This window comes from Camelus dromedarius, chromosome 3 (genome assembly GCF_036321535.1).
Source record: "Camelus dromedarius isolate mCamDro1 chromosome 3, mCamDro1.pat, whole genome shotgun sequence".
Classification (NCBI taxonomy): domain Eukaryota; kingdom Metazoa; phylum Chordata; class Mammalia; order Artiodactyla; family Camelidae; genus Camelus; species Camelus dromedarius.
Window position 1 is genome coordinate 109,581,295 of NC_087438.1, and position 17,430 is coordinate 109,598,724.

Sequence of the window (17,430 nt, forward strand, 5' to 3'; positions counted from 1 at the left end):
AAAGAAGCAAACACTTAAACAATAATACCATGTAATGATATCTACTAACAAAATAACTAAGTCCCAAACATACATTACGCAGATAAAAATGTTATTAACCCACCCTCCCCTTCAAAACTGGCCAGTTTAGGATCATTTCCCTCTTCCTCTGAGCTGCCCACTTCACTTAAATGTCAAATACTCTAATATTACTATAGTTATATACCTGTGTAAAGGCTACCACAACTAGACAAAAATAAGACAAGACAGAAATTGCAAGTTGTGCAGGCCAGAACTAAAGTTACTGCTGAGCATATATTATCAGCATGTAAATGTGTCCACCCTATGTTCAGGTAAAACACTAGAAGTCATTTTCAGCTTAGCTTGTCATTAACATTATATTCTTAAATTAAGATTTTAAAGTCGATAGATTTTAAAGTTTTTGATTTCTTTCTTAAAGAAATCTTGCTTTTCAGGCTGCATTTGAGGCTGTTGTGATTAACGATATGCAGTATAGCGGTACGGGGCAGTGTGGTTATTACCTTTAACATATTACTATACTGTTTGTATGATTTTAGAATTCCAGGATTCCAGAACCCACAACTGAACTAGCTATTGACTTCTAACAGTTCTTATTATCATTCTAGACAATAAACCAAATTTATTTTGACTAAAAGAAATAAAATAAGCAGTTCTGGCCGAACGCCTAAAATATCCATAGCAATGTCCTTTCTCCTACTATGTATCTTTGCTGGTATCGAGTTGAATATCTAGTTTATAAGCAGAAGAGAGTGATTTACTAGGATTTATCAGCAATCGTGTGATGACACAGAGCTACTTTTTCCCCCCAGATAACACGCGGTATGTCTGTTTAATTAAAAAACAAAACAAACAAAACATAGATGAAAGTTTTAAGGAAATAAAAATCCTAGAAGGAGGATATTTTGGACTCATAGTTGAACGGCCAGTTTTATGAAGCTATTAGCAGAATCAGTGTAGAAAAAAATGTGAAGTTCATTTAGTGCAACTCAGCTGGCTCAAATCTTTGTTGGAATAAGGCAAGGTATAAAGGAGAGGGAGAGTGAAGAAAGTCCAGGATCCTTCTCTCAAATAAATAAACTGCAATTCAGGAGATTTCAGCACCTTGCTCTCAAGACTTCACAGCTGGCTGTAAACCCTGGGGCTAGCATCTGGGTCTCTTTTACCCAGATGTTTTGGACCTGCTTTATAATGCAGAAAACCTCAAATCTGCAGTTTCTGGGCAGCTACTCTTAAACTTGACCTAGTGAGTTTAAATCCATTCCCATGAAAAAGAGTTGTAAATGATAAGTTGACACAGAGCTATTTAAATTGACATATAGTTTTATTTTCTTAGATTATTTCTTTGAAATAGTATAGCCTAAAAAAAATTAAAAACACAGAAAAATAGTTAACTGTGTGTAGATTATACATAAGTCCCTAAAAAGCTGCATATAAAGAGGTTAGCTCCACGGTATAATTGATTCTCACTTAGAATCTAATGTTCTAGAACAGGAGTCGGCAAACTTACAAGGATCAGATAGTCCGCTGTGGTAGCATGAAAGCAGCCTCAGGCAAGGTGTAAAGAAATGAATGTAGCCAGGCTCTAATCAAACTTTATTTATGGACACAAATATGAATTTTTATTTAATGTTCATATATAGTTAAATATTCTTTTGATTTTTTTCAATTATTTTAAAAGATAAAACTATTTTTAACTCTTGGGCCATGGTTCTCCAATCCATGGTCTAGAATAGTGCTGTCTGATAAAGTAGCCCTTAGCCAGATATGGCCCTTGAGCACTAGAAATGTGGCTCATGTGACTAGGAACTGAATTTCTAATTTTACTACATTTTAATTACTTTAAGTATAAATAGCTACATGTGGCCAGTGGCTTCCAAACTGAACAGTGCAGGTCTGGAATCTAAGCAAGCATCTAGAATAGGCTGTGTCCAAATTTATACTGTGAGCCATAATCATGAGCCACGCCTGCATCTTAATGTTTCCTAGTAGTCATGTTAACAGAAGTAAAAGAAACAAGTGAAATTCAATTTTAATAACATATTTTATTTAGCTCAGTGTATAAAAAGTATTATCTTTTAAAATATATTTAAAATAAATAATTATTGAAGCATTTTACATTCTTTTTTGGGGACTAAGTCTTTGAACGCTGGAGTGTATTTTATACTCACAGCGCATCTCAGTAGTCACTTGTGACTAAAGACTAGTGTAATGGACAGTGTGGCTCTAGGCATAGCTTCCAGTTTATAAGAAATATAGGGAATAGTGAAATGAGTTAGAAGTCACCACAAAGAAATCACTAGACAAGTCCAAAATGTAGAATATGCTACAAAACAACTTATCTGAAATCTTCAAACTGAAAAGGCAGTGTTATGGAAAGCAGTGAGGGCACTGTTCTAGAGCAAGAGACTAAAGAGATATAACAAAACACAATATGTAAACCCTGGCTGAAAAGAGGTTTGAAAAAAAATAGCTAGGAAAAATAGGGCTTAACTGAGGAAGTCTGTATATGCTCTGGATATTAGGTCATATCATGGATTACTGTTAATTTTCAGAAGTGCACACAAATAAAGCAAGTATGGCAAAATGTTAACAACTGGTGAATCTAGATGGAAGGTACAGAGGTGTTCTCTGTTCCAGGCTTTTAACATTCTTGGATGCCGAAAAACTTTTGTACAAAAACATCGAGGGAAAACAAAAGCAAATGTTTTATAACAGTGGTTCGCACAGGTCAGATGTGCTGAACCAACATCACCTGAAAAACTTCAAAGTTTTAAAATATTAAGCCTCAGTCTCAGAGTCAGAATCTTACAGATGTTTCCCAGGCCTATTATGACGTACACCCGGGTTTGTCATCTCAAAATTAACTCCGTCACTGACATTTTGGCCAATGGGCTAAATAACAATCATCTGTTTCTTACTTGCTGGAGTAGGTGTCGTACAATCCCACTTTTCCATCGTCAGTTCCAAAAGCTAAGCAGCCTTCCTTGGTTGGGTGCCAGCACAGCTACAAAAAAATATGGTGAAAGGGCAGTGTTAAGGGAAGCCTTAGGTTATTCTTCAAGTGTTCAACTGGAAAACTTTCTTGCTCTTGGTGTCTTCCAATTTTAAAAGTAACAAATTCATTTAAAAGAGAGAAACAAAGAAATATTAAAAACAAAGTAAAAGTCACCAGTAATCTCACCATCCAAAGCACCCCATTGACAATTTTGTATCTTTCCAGACATCTTTTTGTGAATAAAGTTTTGAAAATACAATTGAAAGAAACAAAAATAGGTTCAAACATTTAAATGATGTGTATGATACAATGTTGAGTGGGGATAACAAGATACCAGAAAAATTTAGAAACTGATTCTATTAATAACTAAGAAAAGTTGGAAAGATACACCACAAACTGTCCATTGTGGTTCTCTGGATGATGGACAGGGGAGAATGGAGTTGAGGGTGGGGTTGGAAACATCTTTTGTTTTCTACATTTCTGTACTGTGGTTTTCTTTTTAAACCACAAATATTTTTTTTTTTTTGAGACTAAACAGCCACAACAGGGATTTCGATTTGGAGAAAAACAAAAAAATTATACATATTATTATTTTGTAATCTGCATTCCATGTTTGGTAATTTGCATTTGGGGGGGGGACAGGCAAATAGCTCCATGTGTTTTAGTTTTTTCAAACTTCCCTTTGAATATTTTTTAAATTGAAGTAGTCAGTTACAACGTGTCAATTTCTGATGTACAACATAATGTCCCAGCCATACATATGTATACATATATTCCTTTTCATATTCTTTTTCATTAAAGGTTATGTAATTTGCATTTTTCATGAATCATTAACATATTCCCATATCAAAGAAAGATCAACATTATCACTTTTAATAGTCTGATACCGTTCCAATGTGTGGTTATAACTTAATGTATCTCGTATGAATGTACTTTGAGGTTATTTCCAATTTCTTACTATTAGAAAACAGAGTGACTTGAACAAAGCCTAAATTTTACAAAGCCAGATTTCTGAATTAGGAGGTAATGGGTTTAGTTAGAGAGGGTCCTTCTGCTTTCCTAGTTTCAAGCTTCATTGAAAATACCCTTGAAGAAGTTTTTCAGTTTCCAGTAGTTCAAGTATATGAACAAGTATTCTCTAAAAGAGAATTACTTATTTGAAAAATGTTCATCACAAGCTCAAAGAAAGCATCCTTACCGCTGTAACCTTGGACTTGACACCCTGCCAAAAATTTTTCACATCATAGTTGTTCTTTATGGAGAGTGTATTCCAGATGCGGATCATGCCATCCCCAACGCCTATGGCCAAACAGCCTGTGTCCACAGGAGAGAAAGCCAGACTGTAGGCAAACCCTCCAAGGGAAGGCAGGGTCCAGCAGCACTCTAGGGTGGCCATGTCCCAACATTTTACCTGTAAAAGATTAAGGGTTAGGGCCTTTATAAAGATCACAGAAAGAAGAAAAAGAATCAACAATATAAATAGGATGGGCTCAAAAAGTGCATTAGGATAATGTGATTTAACTATTTCAGTAGGAATTGGAAAAAGTGTCTTCAAAGGGATCTCAGAATACATTTATTTCCTGAGATGTCAAGTGAATTGGGGGTCACAAAATTAAGAGTTCAGTGGCCTTTCCATTTTATTCTATTACAGCATTGGTAACCTTCTCATTTGCCAAACTCTAAATAAGAATGAAGATGGCTTCAGGACAATGGAAGAATCAGCGTTCTTATCTCAAAAAGCTAAATATGTTATCATACCCAGTAGAAGAGGACTGCTAAGTTTGTAACTGTCTCTTAATTAACACATGGGCTTAGGAGGAAAAGTACACCAAACAAGCCTAGCTTAATTGCAAAATAGTAAGGTCTCTTAAATAAAGTCAGTTCTCTACCACAGAGATTTCATGAAGAGCAGATGGTTAAACTACAGATAAGTGTATTTTAAAGCTATACCATGACGATCTCATACATCCCCCATGGACGTATCTAGTCTTACTTATGATATTTACTTTAACATAAAGGCATCTTGGTGGCTCCTAACCTTTCCCTTATTTCTCTCCTGATGATGTTTTTAGTGCTGAATAGTAACAGTAACTCTCAATTGGAACTGGAGGTAAGGTCAGGTGTGAGAGCTGATGCATGCTTTGGAAAAGTCCTCTACTCCCATTGGAGTCATAAATCAGTGCTCAACAATGCTGAATGCAAAACAAGCTGTTCTTACATCTCTGTCCATTGACGTGGAAAGCAGCAGCTGTTTGTCATCCTCGGTTTGTAGAGGACATAAATTAAACACAATTCTTGAATGATTTTGCCCTTCTGATGAAGCGCTGAAGAGGGTATATTTCCGTCTCCAAGACTGAGTGAGATCCCAGAGCAGCAGTTCACCTCTGTGAAGGAAAACCAAGCATTAGGTTAGTTTTCTTTCACAAGCAATCTGAAAATAAGTGATTTGGGGCCCTTGGCTGCAAAATAATTTATGTTCATTCTTCCTTTAAGGAGAGAAAAATTATATATTCTGAAATATGCACAAAATATCTCTGGAAGAACACACACAAAAATGAGTCACTTGCCTATAGGGAGGAGAACCAAGCAGCTCGAGAAGACGGGTGGGAAAGGTACTTTTTATTATATGTACTTTCTTTTTGAATCACTCAAATGTACTGGACTACTTTTTTTTTTAAGTCTTTTTTGAATTTATTTTTTAAATTCTTTTTTGAGGGTAATTAGTTTTTTATTTATTTATTTTAAGAGAGGTACTGGGGGTTGAACCCAAGACTTTGTGCAAACCAGTCATGCACTCTACCACCGAGCTATATACCCTTCCCTGGACTGCTTTTTGAACAGATTTTTCTAACGGTTTTTGGAGCAGTGGGTGTAGTAGGGCCGTGACTAACATTTTTGGAGATTTCTATATGCTTTACCTATATTACCCCTTTTAAAAGCAGGGTCCTTCTCTGTTAAACGCACTTACCAAACCAGAAACTAACACAACATTGTAAATCAACTATACTTCGATACAAAAAATATTTTTTAAATTCACTTATCATCTCAATCAACTAGAAACCGGTGCTCAATAAATTTTGCTTAATGAATGGCCATAATCATCCTAAGAGACTGGAAACACTATAACCTCCCCCTTTTTTATGTGAAGTCATTTGAAGCTCAGAAAAGGGAAGGGTCACACTCATGGACACATAGCAGGCAAGTAACAGACTGATTCAGAAAGTGTTCTGCCTGACTTCTGAGTCCACACTGTTAACTATTAAGCCATACTTATTTGACCTTCTCACAACTCTGTTATTAGACAGCACAGGTATTAGTTCTATGATTTTCCTGTTACAAATGGCCCAACATAATATAATCCTCAGCTATTGCTTTCTCCATCTTCTGTGTCTACAAAGAGAAGCCTAGGAATTCCTAAGGCTAGAGAGGAAGACAGAATGTCAGTGAGCATGGCCAAAAAAAAAGACTTACCCAAAACAGCTGGATACCAGCTGTGTTGGCTGATCCTTGGGCCAATGGAGTGTCAACCAAAGGCGCTCCTTAACAGTTGGGTCTATACCCCCTCCTCTTCTCTTTAGAGAGGGCAATTTCAACATCATCACCCCTGCAGATTAAAAGAAGGTCAGTGGACAGTCAAGGCAGTGAAAGTACGTGCAAGAAGTCACCAGCAGTTCACAATACAGTCTGTGGCTTAAAAGTTTGTTACTTTGGTTTCTAGAATTAGGCCTCATTTTCTCAATGGAAACATACTAGCACATACACAGTGGTTAGTACAGCCTAGCTAATTTAGGTCTTACAAGCTTTTACAGGCTGTCTTGGCAACTTAAACATTAAGCATATTGTTTGTCTAAGAAAATGAGTTTCCAACTGGGATTGAGAATCCAACTGGTAACACAACACAAGATTCTTCAAAGCTGGAAGGACGGAGGATAGGAATCCTTCCAATTGGTGAGAAATCCAACAAAGGGGACAAATTAGGCAGTCAATACGTTGCAGCAGGGAAGTCCTCCACGCCTGACATGCTACTAATCAATGCTTCTTAGTCCATATTGCATATCAGAACCACCGTGGCACTTCTGAAAATACATATATATGCCAGGGCCCCACCCCTAGACGTTGTGATTCACTAGATTTGAAGTGGGCCTAGGCACCTCCAGCTAATTCTGCGGCATGACCACAGCTGATGGCCATTGTACTAGACATCCGTAAGTTTAGAGGTTACCCTTCTGGATGGATTTCTAGCCTGATGTTGTCCCCACTTGGGAATATCAGCCAAAGTATGTCGAAAAAACAGGGCATAAATCTTAAAAAATTCTGCTTTCCAACCACTGTTATATTATTATTATACAACTAGTGAGCACAGACTGAACCCTTACTATGTGCCAAGCACTGTGCTACCTGCTTTATATGCACTAATGCATTTGCACAAAGAGGAAATAAACTTCTACGGTTTTAAATAAACTGAGGAAAGAATATTGCTATAAAGATAAAGGCTAGATTTTTACAATAAAGGTAGCATTCATTCTATCTGGAGTGCCTCTCAATCTATAAATTTAAGGGCAAAGTTTTGTTCAAAGAGAAGCTTGGGAAAGTTATATGACTGAGCATCTCTGTAATTTGGGTAAACTGAACTTTTTCGTTTTAACGTGTACTTCTATATTGGGTGTGTATTATTTATTCTGCATTTGTCTATTAAAAGGTCTAGCTCTAGAGTGCTTTCCCATTCCTGTGGTCCAGGCCTTGCCATGTTCCGACATTCCCATTCTCATAACAAACATCTTGCCCTCCATGCCAAACAGTGACTCTTCTATGCATGATTAGAAACTCTCATCTCCAGCACCAAAGCCAGATGTGCAGAGCACAGAGCGCTCCAGCCCAGGCTAAACTGGGGGAAGCAACTTTCTGGATAGAAAAGTGAAGAACTACTTTCTGACAGATGACACACTCTCAGGGTAACAAGACAATAAAAAACCTTCTGCTTCCACTTCTACTGGATTGATACAGATTATATCACAAAAGAACATCAAACATGACTCTTACCTCGGCCTCTAGAGCAGCTCCAGATTCGAATGGTCTGGTCTTTGCTTCCAGTGGCTAAATAGCAGCCTTTTGCTACTGGAGTTTGTGCTATAACTTTCCCATTGGGAATTTCAGGTTCTTCTAGGATAGATGGTAATTTTGTTTTTAATTTGAATTAAACATGTGCTTATCAAAGAAACATTAGTTTGCAAGAGCTCCCAAACCTTAGTTATTGCTTTCTTAGATCTGATCTGTAACAGCTGAAGTTTTAAATGTAATTCAAATGATACTATTCTACCCACTTTGTTCTTCAGGTCTAGAGAATACTGAACCCTCTTAAATCATCTCTACCTGAATTTTCCTCTTGATTTATGGATAAACAATCTTCACCAGGCAGGGGACACCAGGCTATGGAGTGGATCTCATCATCATGGCCTCGAAGCCTGTGAATAACTTCTCCTTTCTTACTGATGTCAATTATAACCACTATGCCATCCTTGTAGCTGAAAAGCAAGAGTTGGAGATATTATTGAAAAATGAAGACAGTCTCCCTAGTAAATATTTCACTGTAGGAATTACTGTGCATTTCTGAAAGTTAAGTGCATTTGGGGTGGGGAGGAAGAGGGCAAGAAACAGTCTTTGTTTTTGTCCTTTTAAAACCAAAGTGCTTATTTCATATTGTTGTTTTTTAAACCCTCCCCCATGATCAAACTCTTGGCACTGAGTTATACTGTACACATTGCCTGGCACGAGGTCAAACAGTGGAGTCTGCTTGTGCTCAAAGGGGAACTTACAAAAAAATAGTTGTTACAGGGGCCCAGCAATTCCCCTAATTGGAGATGAATTTGTCCTAATACACTAAAAAAATAAAAACCCTTCATTTTTACAAATGATCTTACTTTTCTAACAAAGGCTGCAGAACTCTAACGTCTACATCTGGATATTCCCAGGCTGTTGTTTTTTGAATTCAGAAGAAACCGAGAAATTCTAAAACTTCTATTTTTTTAAATGATGATGTATTTCAGATAAAGAAGGATCCACCACTCAGCATAAGAAAAATTACCAATACAGTTAAAGTCCTCTGTATATCCCACTCCCATCAAACTTCTCTCCCCCTTTCTTCCCCAGAGGTAAACTGGTATTCATGAATTTTGTGTTCTATCATTCCTAGCCTTTCTTTATGTATATTCCTAAACAAGATCCAGAATTACTTTGTATATTTAAAAGCTTCATTTAAATGGTATCATGAAGTCTACTTTTCTGTAGCTTGCTTTTTATACTCATTCTGTTTGAGAGTCATCCAAGCTGACACATATAACTTTAGCTCCCAATCATTTATACTGTGGTATAATACTCCATTGCATCAATACACTACATGTTTAGTTATTCATTTCCCTTTTGAAGGGCTTCCATTTTTTACTATTACAAATAAAAAATGCTGCTATTAATAATCTTATGCACAATACAATTTCAGGTTTGATGCCTAGTAATAGAACTGCCAGGAAGTTTTGATATATATATATTTGCTTTACTAGAAAGTGTAAAACTCCTCTCCAAAGTAGGTGTACCTATTTATATTTCCTACATACTTGACAATCCTACTGGGAAAAACACCACTATAGCTTTCTTTGTCTTTCTCCTTTTATTAAAACATTTCTTTTTCCATTATAGCTTTATTAAAAAAAATCAAATCATAGACTATATCAAATCTTTGAAGACATGGACTTTGAAAACCATCAATCGATACAACCTAATCAGTCATATGATCAAGGTGTTTTGCAATTTCAGTCAAGACTTCATGGAATAATCACTGTTTTGAAGAACCTCTGAAAACAAATCGTTCTAATCCAATCCTGTGTCTGTCTTCTACCTGAAAAACTCTTCTTGTGAATTCCTGCTCATCTTTCAAGGTCAGTTTGATTCAACCTTCTTCTGCCCCTGCCTACCACCCTTTCTGCTCCCCCTCTCTTGTATCCCATGGCAACAAGGCTCCCACTTCAAAGAGACCACCGATCCACAGAACCCCTTCCATTTGCACTGTTACTCACCCACATCTGTCTTCCTGTCCTTATATCCATGCAGCAAGGATTTCATGATCCATCATTATAATTAGTCCTTAAAAAAACACCCTTATCTCCTTTGCCCCCACCCCCCAGGGGTATTTATGCTACAAAACCCCAAACCTGGTTGAATCCAACCATCTTCTTTCTCAATCACTTTGAGTAGTTTACTTAGAATTCATAACCATGATCCCTAGCTTGGCACTCAACAGCGACCACTGGACCTGCACTCTCCCTCAGTAAGTTCATTTTCCTGTTCTCCAAGATGACTGTTTTCATACCTTCATCCTGCATCCAGCTCCTTCCCTACCCTGAACTTGACTCCATCTCTCTTGACTTGTGTCTCACTAAGAAAATCAGAAGCTGTCAGAATCAAACACCCTCCCCCGCTTCCAAACAGATCGACCAACCTACTTGCCCCTATTTCCATATTCTCAACTGTTCTTTCTACTTGTAATCTGGATCCAGTTCCCTCTTGGCTTCTCAGTATCACTCCTGTATTTCACTGTTTACGCCTGCAACAAGCTCTCCCTCTTCTGTCTCATTTCCATCAGCATAAAAACATGCCTTTGTTATCTTCCATTTAATACTCCCTTGACCACCATACACCTCCTCTGGCTTCATGTCTATGCACATTTTCACAACGAACTTCGTGGAAAAGTTGTCTCCATGTTTAGTTACCTCACCCCTTGGTCTTTTGAATCAACTCTGGTTGGACTTTCTCCTCCAGCATTCTGTGTTTGTGTCTAGTCTTCAAACTAGAGTGAATGGACATCTTTGGGAGAAAAGTAAATGGAGTGGTGAAGGAGAGGGGTATGCCCACCCAGCCAGTTTATGTGACACAACCTTGGTGATCACTGGGGAGACAGATCCCAATACCAGATCACGTTCCCAATCTAGTGGGAGAGCTGAGAACCAGAGACAGAGCTGAGTCATGTGACACCCTGGAAGTAAATGTTATACCAAGGTTAAGTATGGAGGGGAAAAAAAGGTGAGAGAGGACATTTCTGATATTTGGAGGTTGACTGAAGAAACCAGATATGAAGTGCAGTATCATGGAAAGTGCAGTATCATGGAAACTAGAGAGAGTGGGAGAGATAGTGAGGACCTGGAGGTTACAGGAACAAATAATGCAGGGAGAGTGGTTAACACCTATAACCGGTTTCCTCTAAAGAATAAAGGGATAGAAGGTAAAGCAAATGCAAAATAAGGTCATAAACAAAAATAAATCATACAGATGACACAGGACTTACCCAATGGCTATTAAATCTTCATGATGAGGTGAGCAAGTAAGACATAAAATTGTCCTGGGTTCAATAAAGAGGTGCTGGCTGTCATTTCTGTTAAGCCAGTAACAGAAAACTACTCCCTTTTCATCTCCAGATACTATTAAATCCTTTACTCGAGGAGACCAATGCAATGCTGATATTGTATGCTTTAAAACAAAACAAAAATGTATTGGCTTTTCATTTGTCAAGGCTAAATTTTTACTTAGTTTTTAACTTGTATAAATAAAGCTAGGCACATTATCTAGGTACTTAATAAATACCGTTAGGACCACTTGTGTAGCAATAAGACATTATCACCAAGTGATAGGAGGATTTAGCCTACTGGGAATCAAAGAACCAAAATTTTTCCTTTGATAGATTAATGCAAAATTCTTAACTAAGATTAAGTGAGTCCTTTCCTTTCCTACATTCTCTTAAAAGGCGGGTGTATCAATTAATCATGTAGTTTGGCAACAAGTTTCATTCATTTGTAGTGTACATCAAGAGTCTTTTTCAGGTAAGGAACCAGAGGGTAAGTATCTTAGTCTGTGTGGGCCATATTGTCTCTGCTGCAACTACTCAACTCTGCTGTTGTAGCATGCAAGCAGCCAGGACTTAAAATTGTAGACAGCACTTAACTGAAGATGGTGGTTGTATTCCAATAAAATAATTTGTAAAAGCAGGCAACAGTACAGTTTGCTGACCTCTGGTCTATATGCATTTCCTTCCAAAAAAGTTTTGAGGTACCTTACAATATAGAGCTTCTTATCTAATGAGCTAACACAGTAATAAAAGTTACCTTGCACAGATGAACTAGCAAAACTATACTTGACGCAAGAGAAGCCTGGCACAGATACACAATTATGGTCTGAGAAACCAGTAAGCCATGGTACCTGATGGAGTGCATGTTCCGTTACAACTGTTTTTGTCTCTACATCCCAGATTTTCACAGTCCCGTCGTCCGAGCTGGTGGCGCAGAGGTTGTATTGACCCGGGTGATGAGAAAAGGTGAAGCCAGAGACCCTTTCGGTGTGTCCCACCAACTCCCCTATGACTTAAAGCAAAACCAGACTCCAGGTTAAAGTGCTACCTAAGATTTCTGGTAGAATCATACTATTGTTAAATGGTTTGTGGGATCTCACTTATCCAACGGTATGACAAAAATATCCAGGGACTCATGATCCGAAACCCAAAGTTCTGGTATTGGCTCTGTCACGTGACTTCAGACAAGTCATTTTATCCTCTTGGGCCTAGGTCTTTTCAACTATAAAATGCTGTTTATATCCCTTGAAGTGCCTAGTTCTCAGGCTGAGGAGCAGCTCAAGTGAACAATGTAAAAGGGATTCTTACTTAGATCTGGCCAGAAGTCTCTAGGAATAGAGTATTTGGCAGGATCTCGCTTAGGGCCTGGAGTTGTAGGCAGCCCCCAACCCCAGGGAGGCTCTCAGGGGCCCACACACACGCGGCTGGGGAGGAAGGCCTAGATGTTACAAATGACTGAGATTAGACAGGCATAACTTTGCAGTAAGTCCGCGGATCCACGTGAGCGCGCCAGGAGGCGGGATCGCTCAGCCACAGCGTGGTGTAGAGCTCAACCTTGGAGACCGGGACGCGACTCAGTTTAGATGACTGAGCAGACCCTTCTCCCTGCCCAAGCCTCAGTTTCCCCATCTATAGAGAGAGGGGTGTCTGGAGACGCACACTCGGCTCCCCGGGGGAACGCAAGAAGTGCAGGAAGGCTGGGGCTAAGAAGTGGGGGAATTACCTCGAAATGGGGGCGTCCCCGGGATCGCGTCCGCGCCCGGGCCCACGCGGACAAGGAAGACGGAGGTCCGCGCGGCGAAACCGAAGAGGCCCCCGGGCACTGCATCGCTGCATCGGGCACAGTACCAGTTAGGGGAGGGCGGCAGCACACGCGGCTCCTGCCCCATGATCACCGGCAACCAGGGACGAGGGAAGCAACCTCTGTGGCAGACCGTTAGTAGCCTCACGCCGTAGCCGGGAGGGGGGCGGAGTTGGTCCGGAGCTCCGCCTCTTCGGGCCCTCTGCTACGGCGCGCGCGGAGGTCCAGGCTACACCGCGCGCTCTGGCTGGGAAGGGCGGGGCCCGGAGCCATGCGCTCTGCCTCCCAGCGCCGCTTGCGGCCCGAGGGTCGGGTGCTGCCTGAGCCCAAACCCGGGTTTAGGCATTCTCACTTCCTACAGCAAGGTGTATAATTAAGAGGTTAGGCTGGTGAAGTCACCTCCCCGCACTGCTTGTTTATTCTCTGGGCCTGTTCCACTACTATGCCATCAAAATTTTTTTTAAAGCTGTGTGTGTGTGTATTGCTAGCTCTGAAGATGCTTTAAAGATAACTACAAGAAGCCAATTAACAAAAAGATGAAAGTTTGAAAAAGAAATCAAAAAGGGAAGAATTTCTGCAACTGGGTCGAAAATCTGGCTCTGGGTTGTTGATACTCAAGGGTAAGCTAGTATTGCCAGTTGTTATCTGAGAGACTTTAACCCATCCTACATCTCTTCCCTCATTTGGAGAAGGAAGATGATAATCCATGCCTTGTTGGATTGCCAGAGGAATATCTGAAATTTAGTGGAACGCTTACTGGGCATATATGGTGGCAAGTGCCTGATGAATATTAATTCATCTTTTGGACGTCAACCTGGAGATTAGCGTTATCCTTTGTATTTGAACTGTTTGTTTTTTATTTTTATTTATTGAAGTATAGTTGAGTAACAGTATTATATGAGTTTCAGGTGTACAACATATTGATTCAAAATTTTTGTAGATTATACTCCATTTAAAGTTATTATGAAATATTGGCCATATTCCCTGCACTGTACAATATATCCTTGTAGCTTATTTATTTTTATAAATAGTAGTTTGTATGTTTGCTCTTTAGAAGAGCTTTCATTTATCTCTAGTGATCTTTACAAGCCTATGCCATAGAATACTTATTTCAGACTGTTTTACTGACAAGAAAACTGAAGCCCACCCGTTAGTTCGCTTGTTCACGATCTCTGTTTTCATAATCCTTCCAGGTCATTTGTGAGGTGAGGCGTCACAGTTTTTCTGGATCCCCATGAATCTCCGGAAACTCGCTAATTTAGGGCGTTTATTAATTCATTCATTCGAAGCCAGGCTGGCGGGACCATGCTGGAAGCGCCAGCAGCGTGCTCACAATCTCCATGACGACACCTGGGGAGTAGGTGCCGCTCGGTCTCGCGATGAGAAAAGGGGTGGTGGTGGAGAAAAACCCGAGAATTGCGCATGCGTATTGCCCAGTCGGCGTCTGACCTCGGAGGATTCCGTAGAGGGTGGGAGAAGATGGCGGCGGCAATACTGGAACGTTCAGGTAAGGGTTTCTTTAAGGGATGGAAGAAGGGAGTGGAGGTGAGAGTCTGAATTGACGGCTTGCGTTGATGTTGCAGGTGCGTTATGGTTGCAGAATCTGAGGGGGAAGCTGGCGTTGGGGTAAGTCTCTCGTCTTGGAGTTGCGAAAGGGTCCAAGGCTCCCTTATGTGCCAGTCCATTTCTGAGAGTCTGGGTGTCAGGCTCTGCTTTAGGCTCTGAGGCTAGCGAACCAGACAGCCAGAGTCCACTTTGCACTTCGTTTTTTCGCCGCCGTATTGCATATACCTGCAGGGCTCAGGTTTACCTGTGACCGAGCAACATTGTAAATATGTTTTCCCAACAGTCTTTTCTGTTCTTTCTGATAAGATTAGACTCTCCCAACCATGTTGGGATTGTACTTTTCAGGCTCCCTCTCTAGTTAACTTGCTTACATGAGCAGGGAGTGTTGTGGACAACTGCGGTTTACACTGAGCCTGACGTTGTGTTAAAATCTTCACACGCAACATTCTACGTAGAGTAGGTACTGCTGTACTCCTTTTTTTCACACAAGGAAATTGAAGTCCCCAAAGTAAAATGAGTTGCCCGAGGTTTCTATTTATAGGAAGTTTGGAAGTTTTACAGTATTCTTTGACCTTAGGACAAAAACGTTCTTTACGGTTAAGGAATGCATTTGAGTCAATACTGGCAAGAAGTTTTCTCTGCCTCCTTCTCATTGGGCCTCTTCTGTAGTACAGCTGTTCGTATTTGGAGATTGATAATATGATTGTAAATTTTCTACTCGGTGCATTTGTTAAACTTAATTGAGGTTTAGTTCGTAGGTTTTGGAGACAGACTGTGATTTTGGAAAAGTTACTTATTTTTTCTAACCTTCAGTTCTCTTTCCTGATATGAGAGGAATATTAATACCTACCTTATAGATTTGTAATGAGGATTAAATGAGATAATGTATGTGAAGTGTTTTGCGCAGTGCATGGCATATACTAATCCCACCTTAAATCTTAACTGCCTTCAATGTTTTTATCATTATGAATTATTACTGAGTTTCCATTATATTTAGCCTTGTCTTAGATTCCTGGCTTGGGAGATGAAAATGTGGGCTAAAGAATAAAATTGAAAGTACTGGCACTTAGGATTTGTCTTCACTTTGCTATGTTAGATTGTCTTCTATCAGTTCACCCGTGGCCGTGCTGATGTACTTACTTTTTCTGAGAGTGCTGTGCCTTTACTTGTTTCTTGGCTTTTTCTCTGTCCTCACTTTCTGTCATTAACAGCAGTCTTCATTATTCAAACCCCTGTTTAACTGTTTTAACTTCATGAGATTTTTCTCAGATCTCACTAAAAATGAAAGAAATTAATTTTTCCTTCCTTTTAATATGTGTTCTTTAAATAACGGCTTCATGTATAGGTAGGTGTCTGCTATCTTATATCTCCTGGACAGTTAGGAACAGTTCTTGCTTCTCTTTGTAGCTCCAGCATATGGTCTTGCCCATTGGAATATTTTGTTAATTTTGGTTGATTTAAATTGTCCAGCACTGACATGTATTGGGAAGCTCTGAGCAAGTAGCTGAAGCAGTTTGGCTTCAGCCTTTTCATCTGTGTAATACAAGAGGGTTGGATTTTGCTAGATAAACTCTAAGGCTTTTTCTAGCTTCGAAGTTACATAATTTTATGAAACCCTGTTCTGGACTTCCTAGTGGGGAAATGACCATATGAAAACGAAGTACAATAGGTGAAAATAATGCTCATGATAACTGTGTAAGATCTTAGAGGTCATCTGATTTAATGACTGGATACCTAACTGCATACAGATACCACACAGATAATAGAAATGAACTAACTAGAAGTGGTCTTTGTAAAATAAGAGAGAATGGTAGGACCGTTGGCTGTCAGTAGCATGCATTCCTCATCTAAAAGCATTGAATTGGATTAAGAAACAGTGGTGCCGACCGAATAAAACTTTTCTGCAGGCTGTATTTGGTAGTAGACTGACTATTTCCAACCTTTGAATTTCAAGTCTCCCGTTCTACTTACGCATGCATTTGGGAAGTTCTGTGGCTTACTGAGGGTTACACAGCAAGGACATGGTAAATCTAGGATCTAAACAGAAAATTCTCTGGCTGTAAGTCGTGCTCTCTCACATCACAGGAAAATAGTGATGAGCCCTGTTGGGCGAGTCTGAAAGAGCTGATACTGAAGTTTTAGTTTAAAGAGTGAAGAGTACATTTTAGTGGTTTAGAAATAGAAGGGCCAGTGTAAAAGTTTGACAGCACTAGTTACTAAGCTGTACATAATTTAAAATTCTCCACAAGAAAGCCAAGTTGGAAATGTCATGAATCAGCAGTTTGGTGGAAAAATGATGACAGCAGTGTGATATATTTGAATAAACATTGGGCTGCAGGTGACAGAGCTGGATTTTAGGTCCCTGTCAGGGTCATGTGTTGTGTGTGGCCTTAGGCCATTTGCTTAACTTCTCTGAGGCCCAGTTTCCTCACCTCAAGAAATGATATTTAATAATATTCAACTTCAAGGGTGATTGTGAGAATTAAGAGACTAGTACATAAAATGTCTATTATAGTGCCTGGCACTGTGGAGGTGTGGTGATGGAGATGCTACTGCCATGAAGTTTTTTGAGAGGAGTCATTTTATGCTGAAACCAGTCAGTAGCTACTCAGCACCCCTAGATGAGATTACGTATTTCATCTGTCAGCCCTACTTTTA

At 39.5% G+C, this 17,430-nt stretch overlaps 2 protein-coding genes across 7 annotated transcripts in view; one reads left to right on the forward strand and one right to left on the reverse strand.

Moving 5' to 3' along the window:
* GEMIN5 (gem nuclear organelle associated protein 5) overlaps positions 1-13,367 on the reverse strand; it is a 39,746-nt gene extending 26,379 nt beyond the window's left edge. For 2 of the 4 annotated variants that reach the window (XM_010987260.3, XM_031449404.2), the window contains exons 1-9: positions 13,129-13,367; positions 12,257-12,417; positions 11,349-11,530; positions 8,387-8,538; positions 8,057-8,173; positions 6,488-6,620; positions 5,235-5,400; positions 4,215-4,427; positions 2,940-3,025 (exon numbers count right to left, since the gene is read on the reverse strand). In XM_010987260.3, the coding sequence (XP_010985562.3) occupies positions 2,940-3,025; positions 4,215-4,427; positions 5,235-5,400; positions 6,488-6,620; positions 8,057-8,173; positions 8,387-8,538; positions 11,349-11,530; positions 12,257-12,417; positions 13,129-13,294 (1,376 nt within the window). In that variant the 5' untranslated portion in view covers positions 13,295-13,367. Of the gene's footprint in view, positions 1-2,939; positions 3,026-4,214; positions 4,428-5,234; positions 5,401-6,487; positions 6,621-8,056; positions 8,177-8,386; positions 8,539-11,348; positions 11,531-12,256; positions 12,418-13,128 lie in introns of all 4 variants that reach the window. The other 2 variants (XM_010987259.3, XM_010987258.3) reach the window with 1 other exon arrangement.
* Positions 13,368-14,596: 1,229 nt separating this feature from the next.
* Positions 14,597-17,430, forward strand: part of MRPL22 (mitochondrial ribosomal protein L22) — a 30,110-nt gene continuing 27,276 nt past the window's right edge. For all 3 annotated transcript variants that reach the window (XR_010380406.1, XM_010987256.3, XM_010987257.3), the window contains exons 1-2: positions 14,597-14,713; positions 14,790-14,832. Coding sequence is in view for 2 of the 3 variants with exons in the window: in XM_010987256.3 (XP_010985558.2) it covers positions 14,629-14,713; positions 14,790-14,832 (128 nt within the window). In the remaining variant the exon portion in view is untranslated. The remainder of the gene's footprint in view (positions 14,714-14,789; positions 14,833-17,430) is intronic.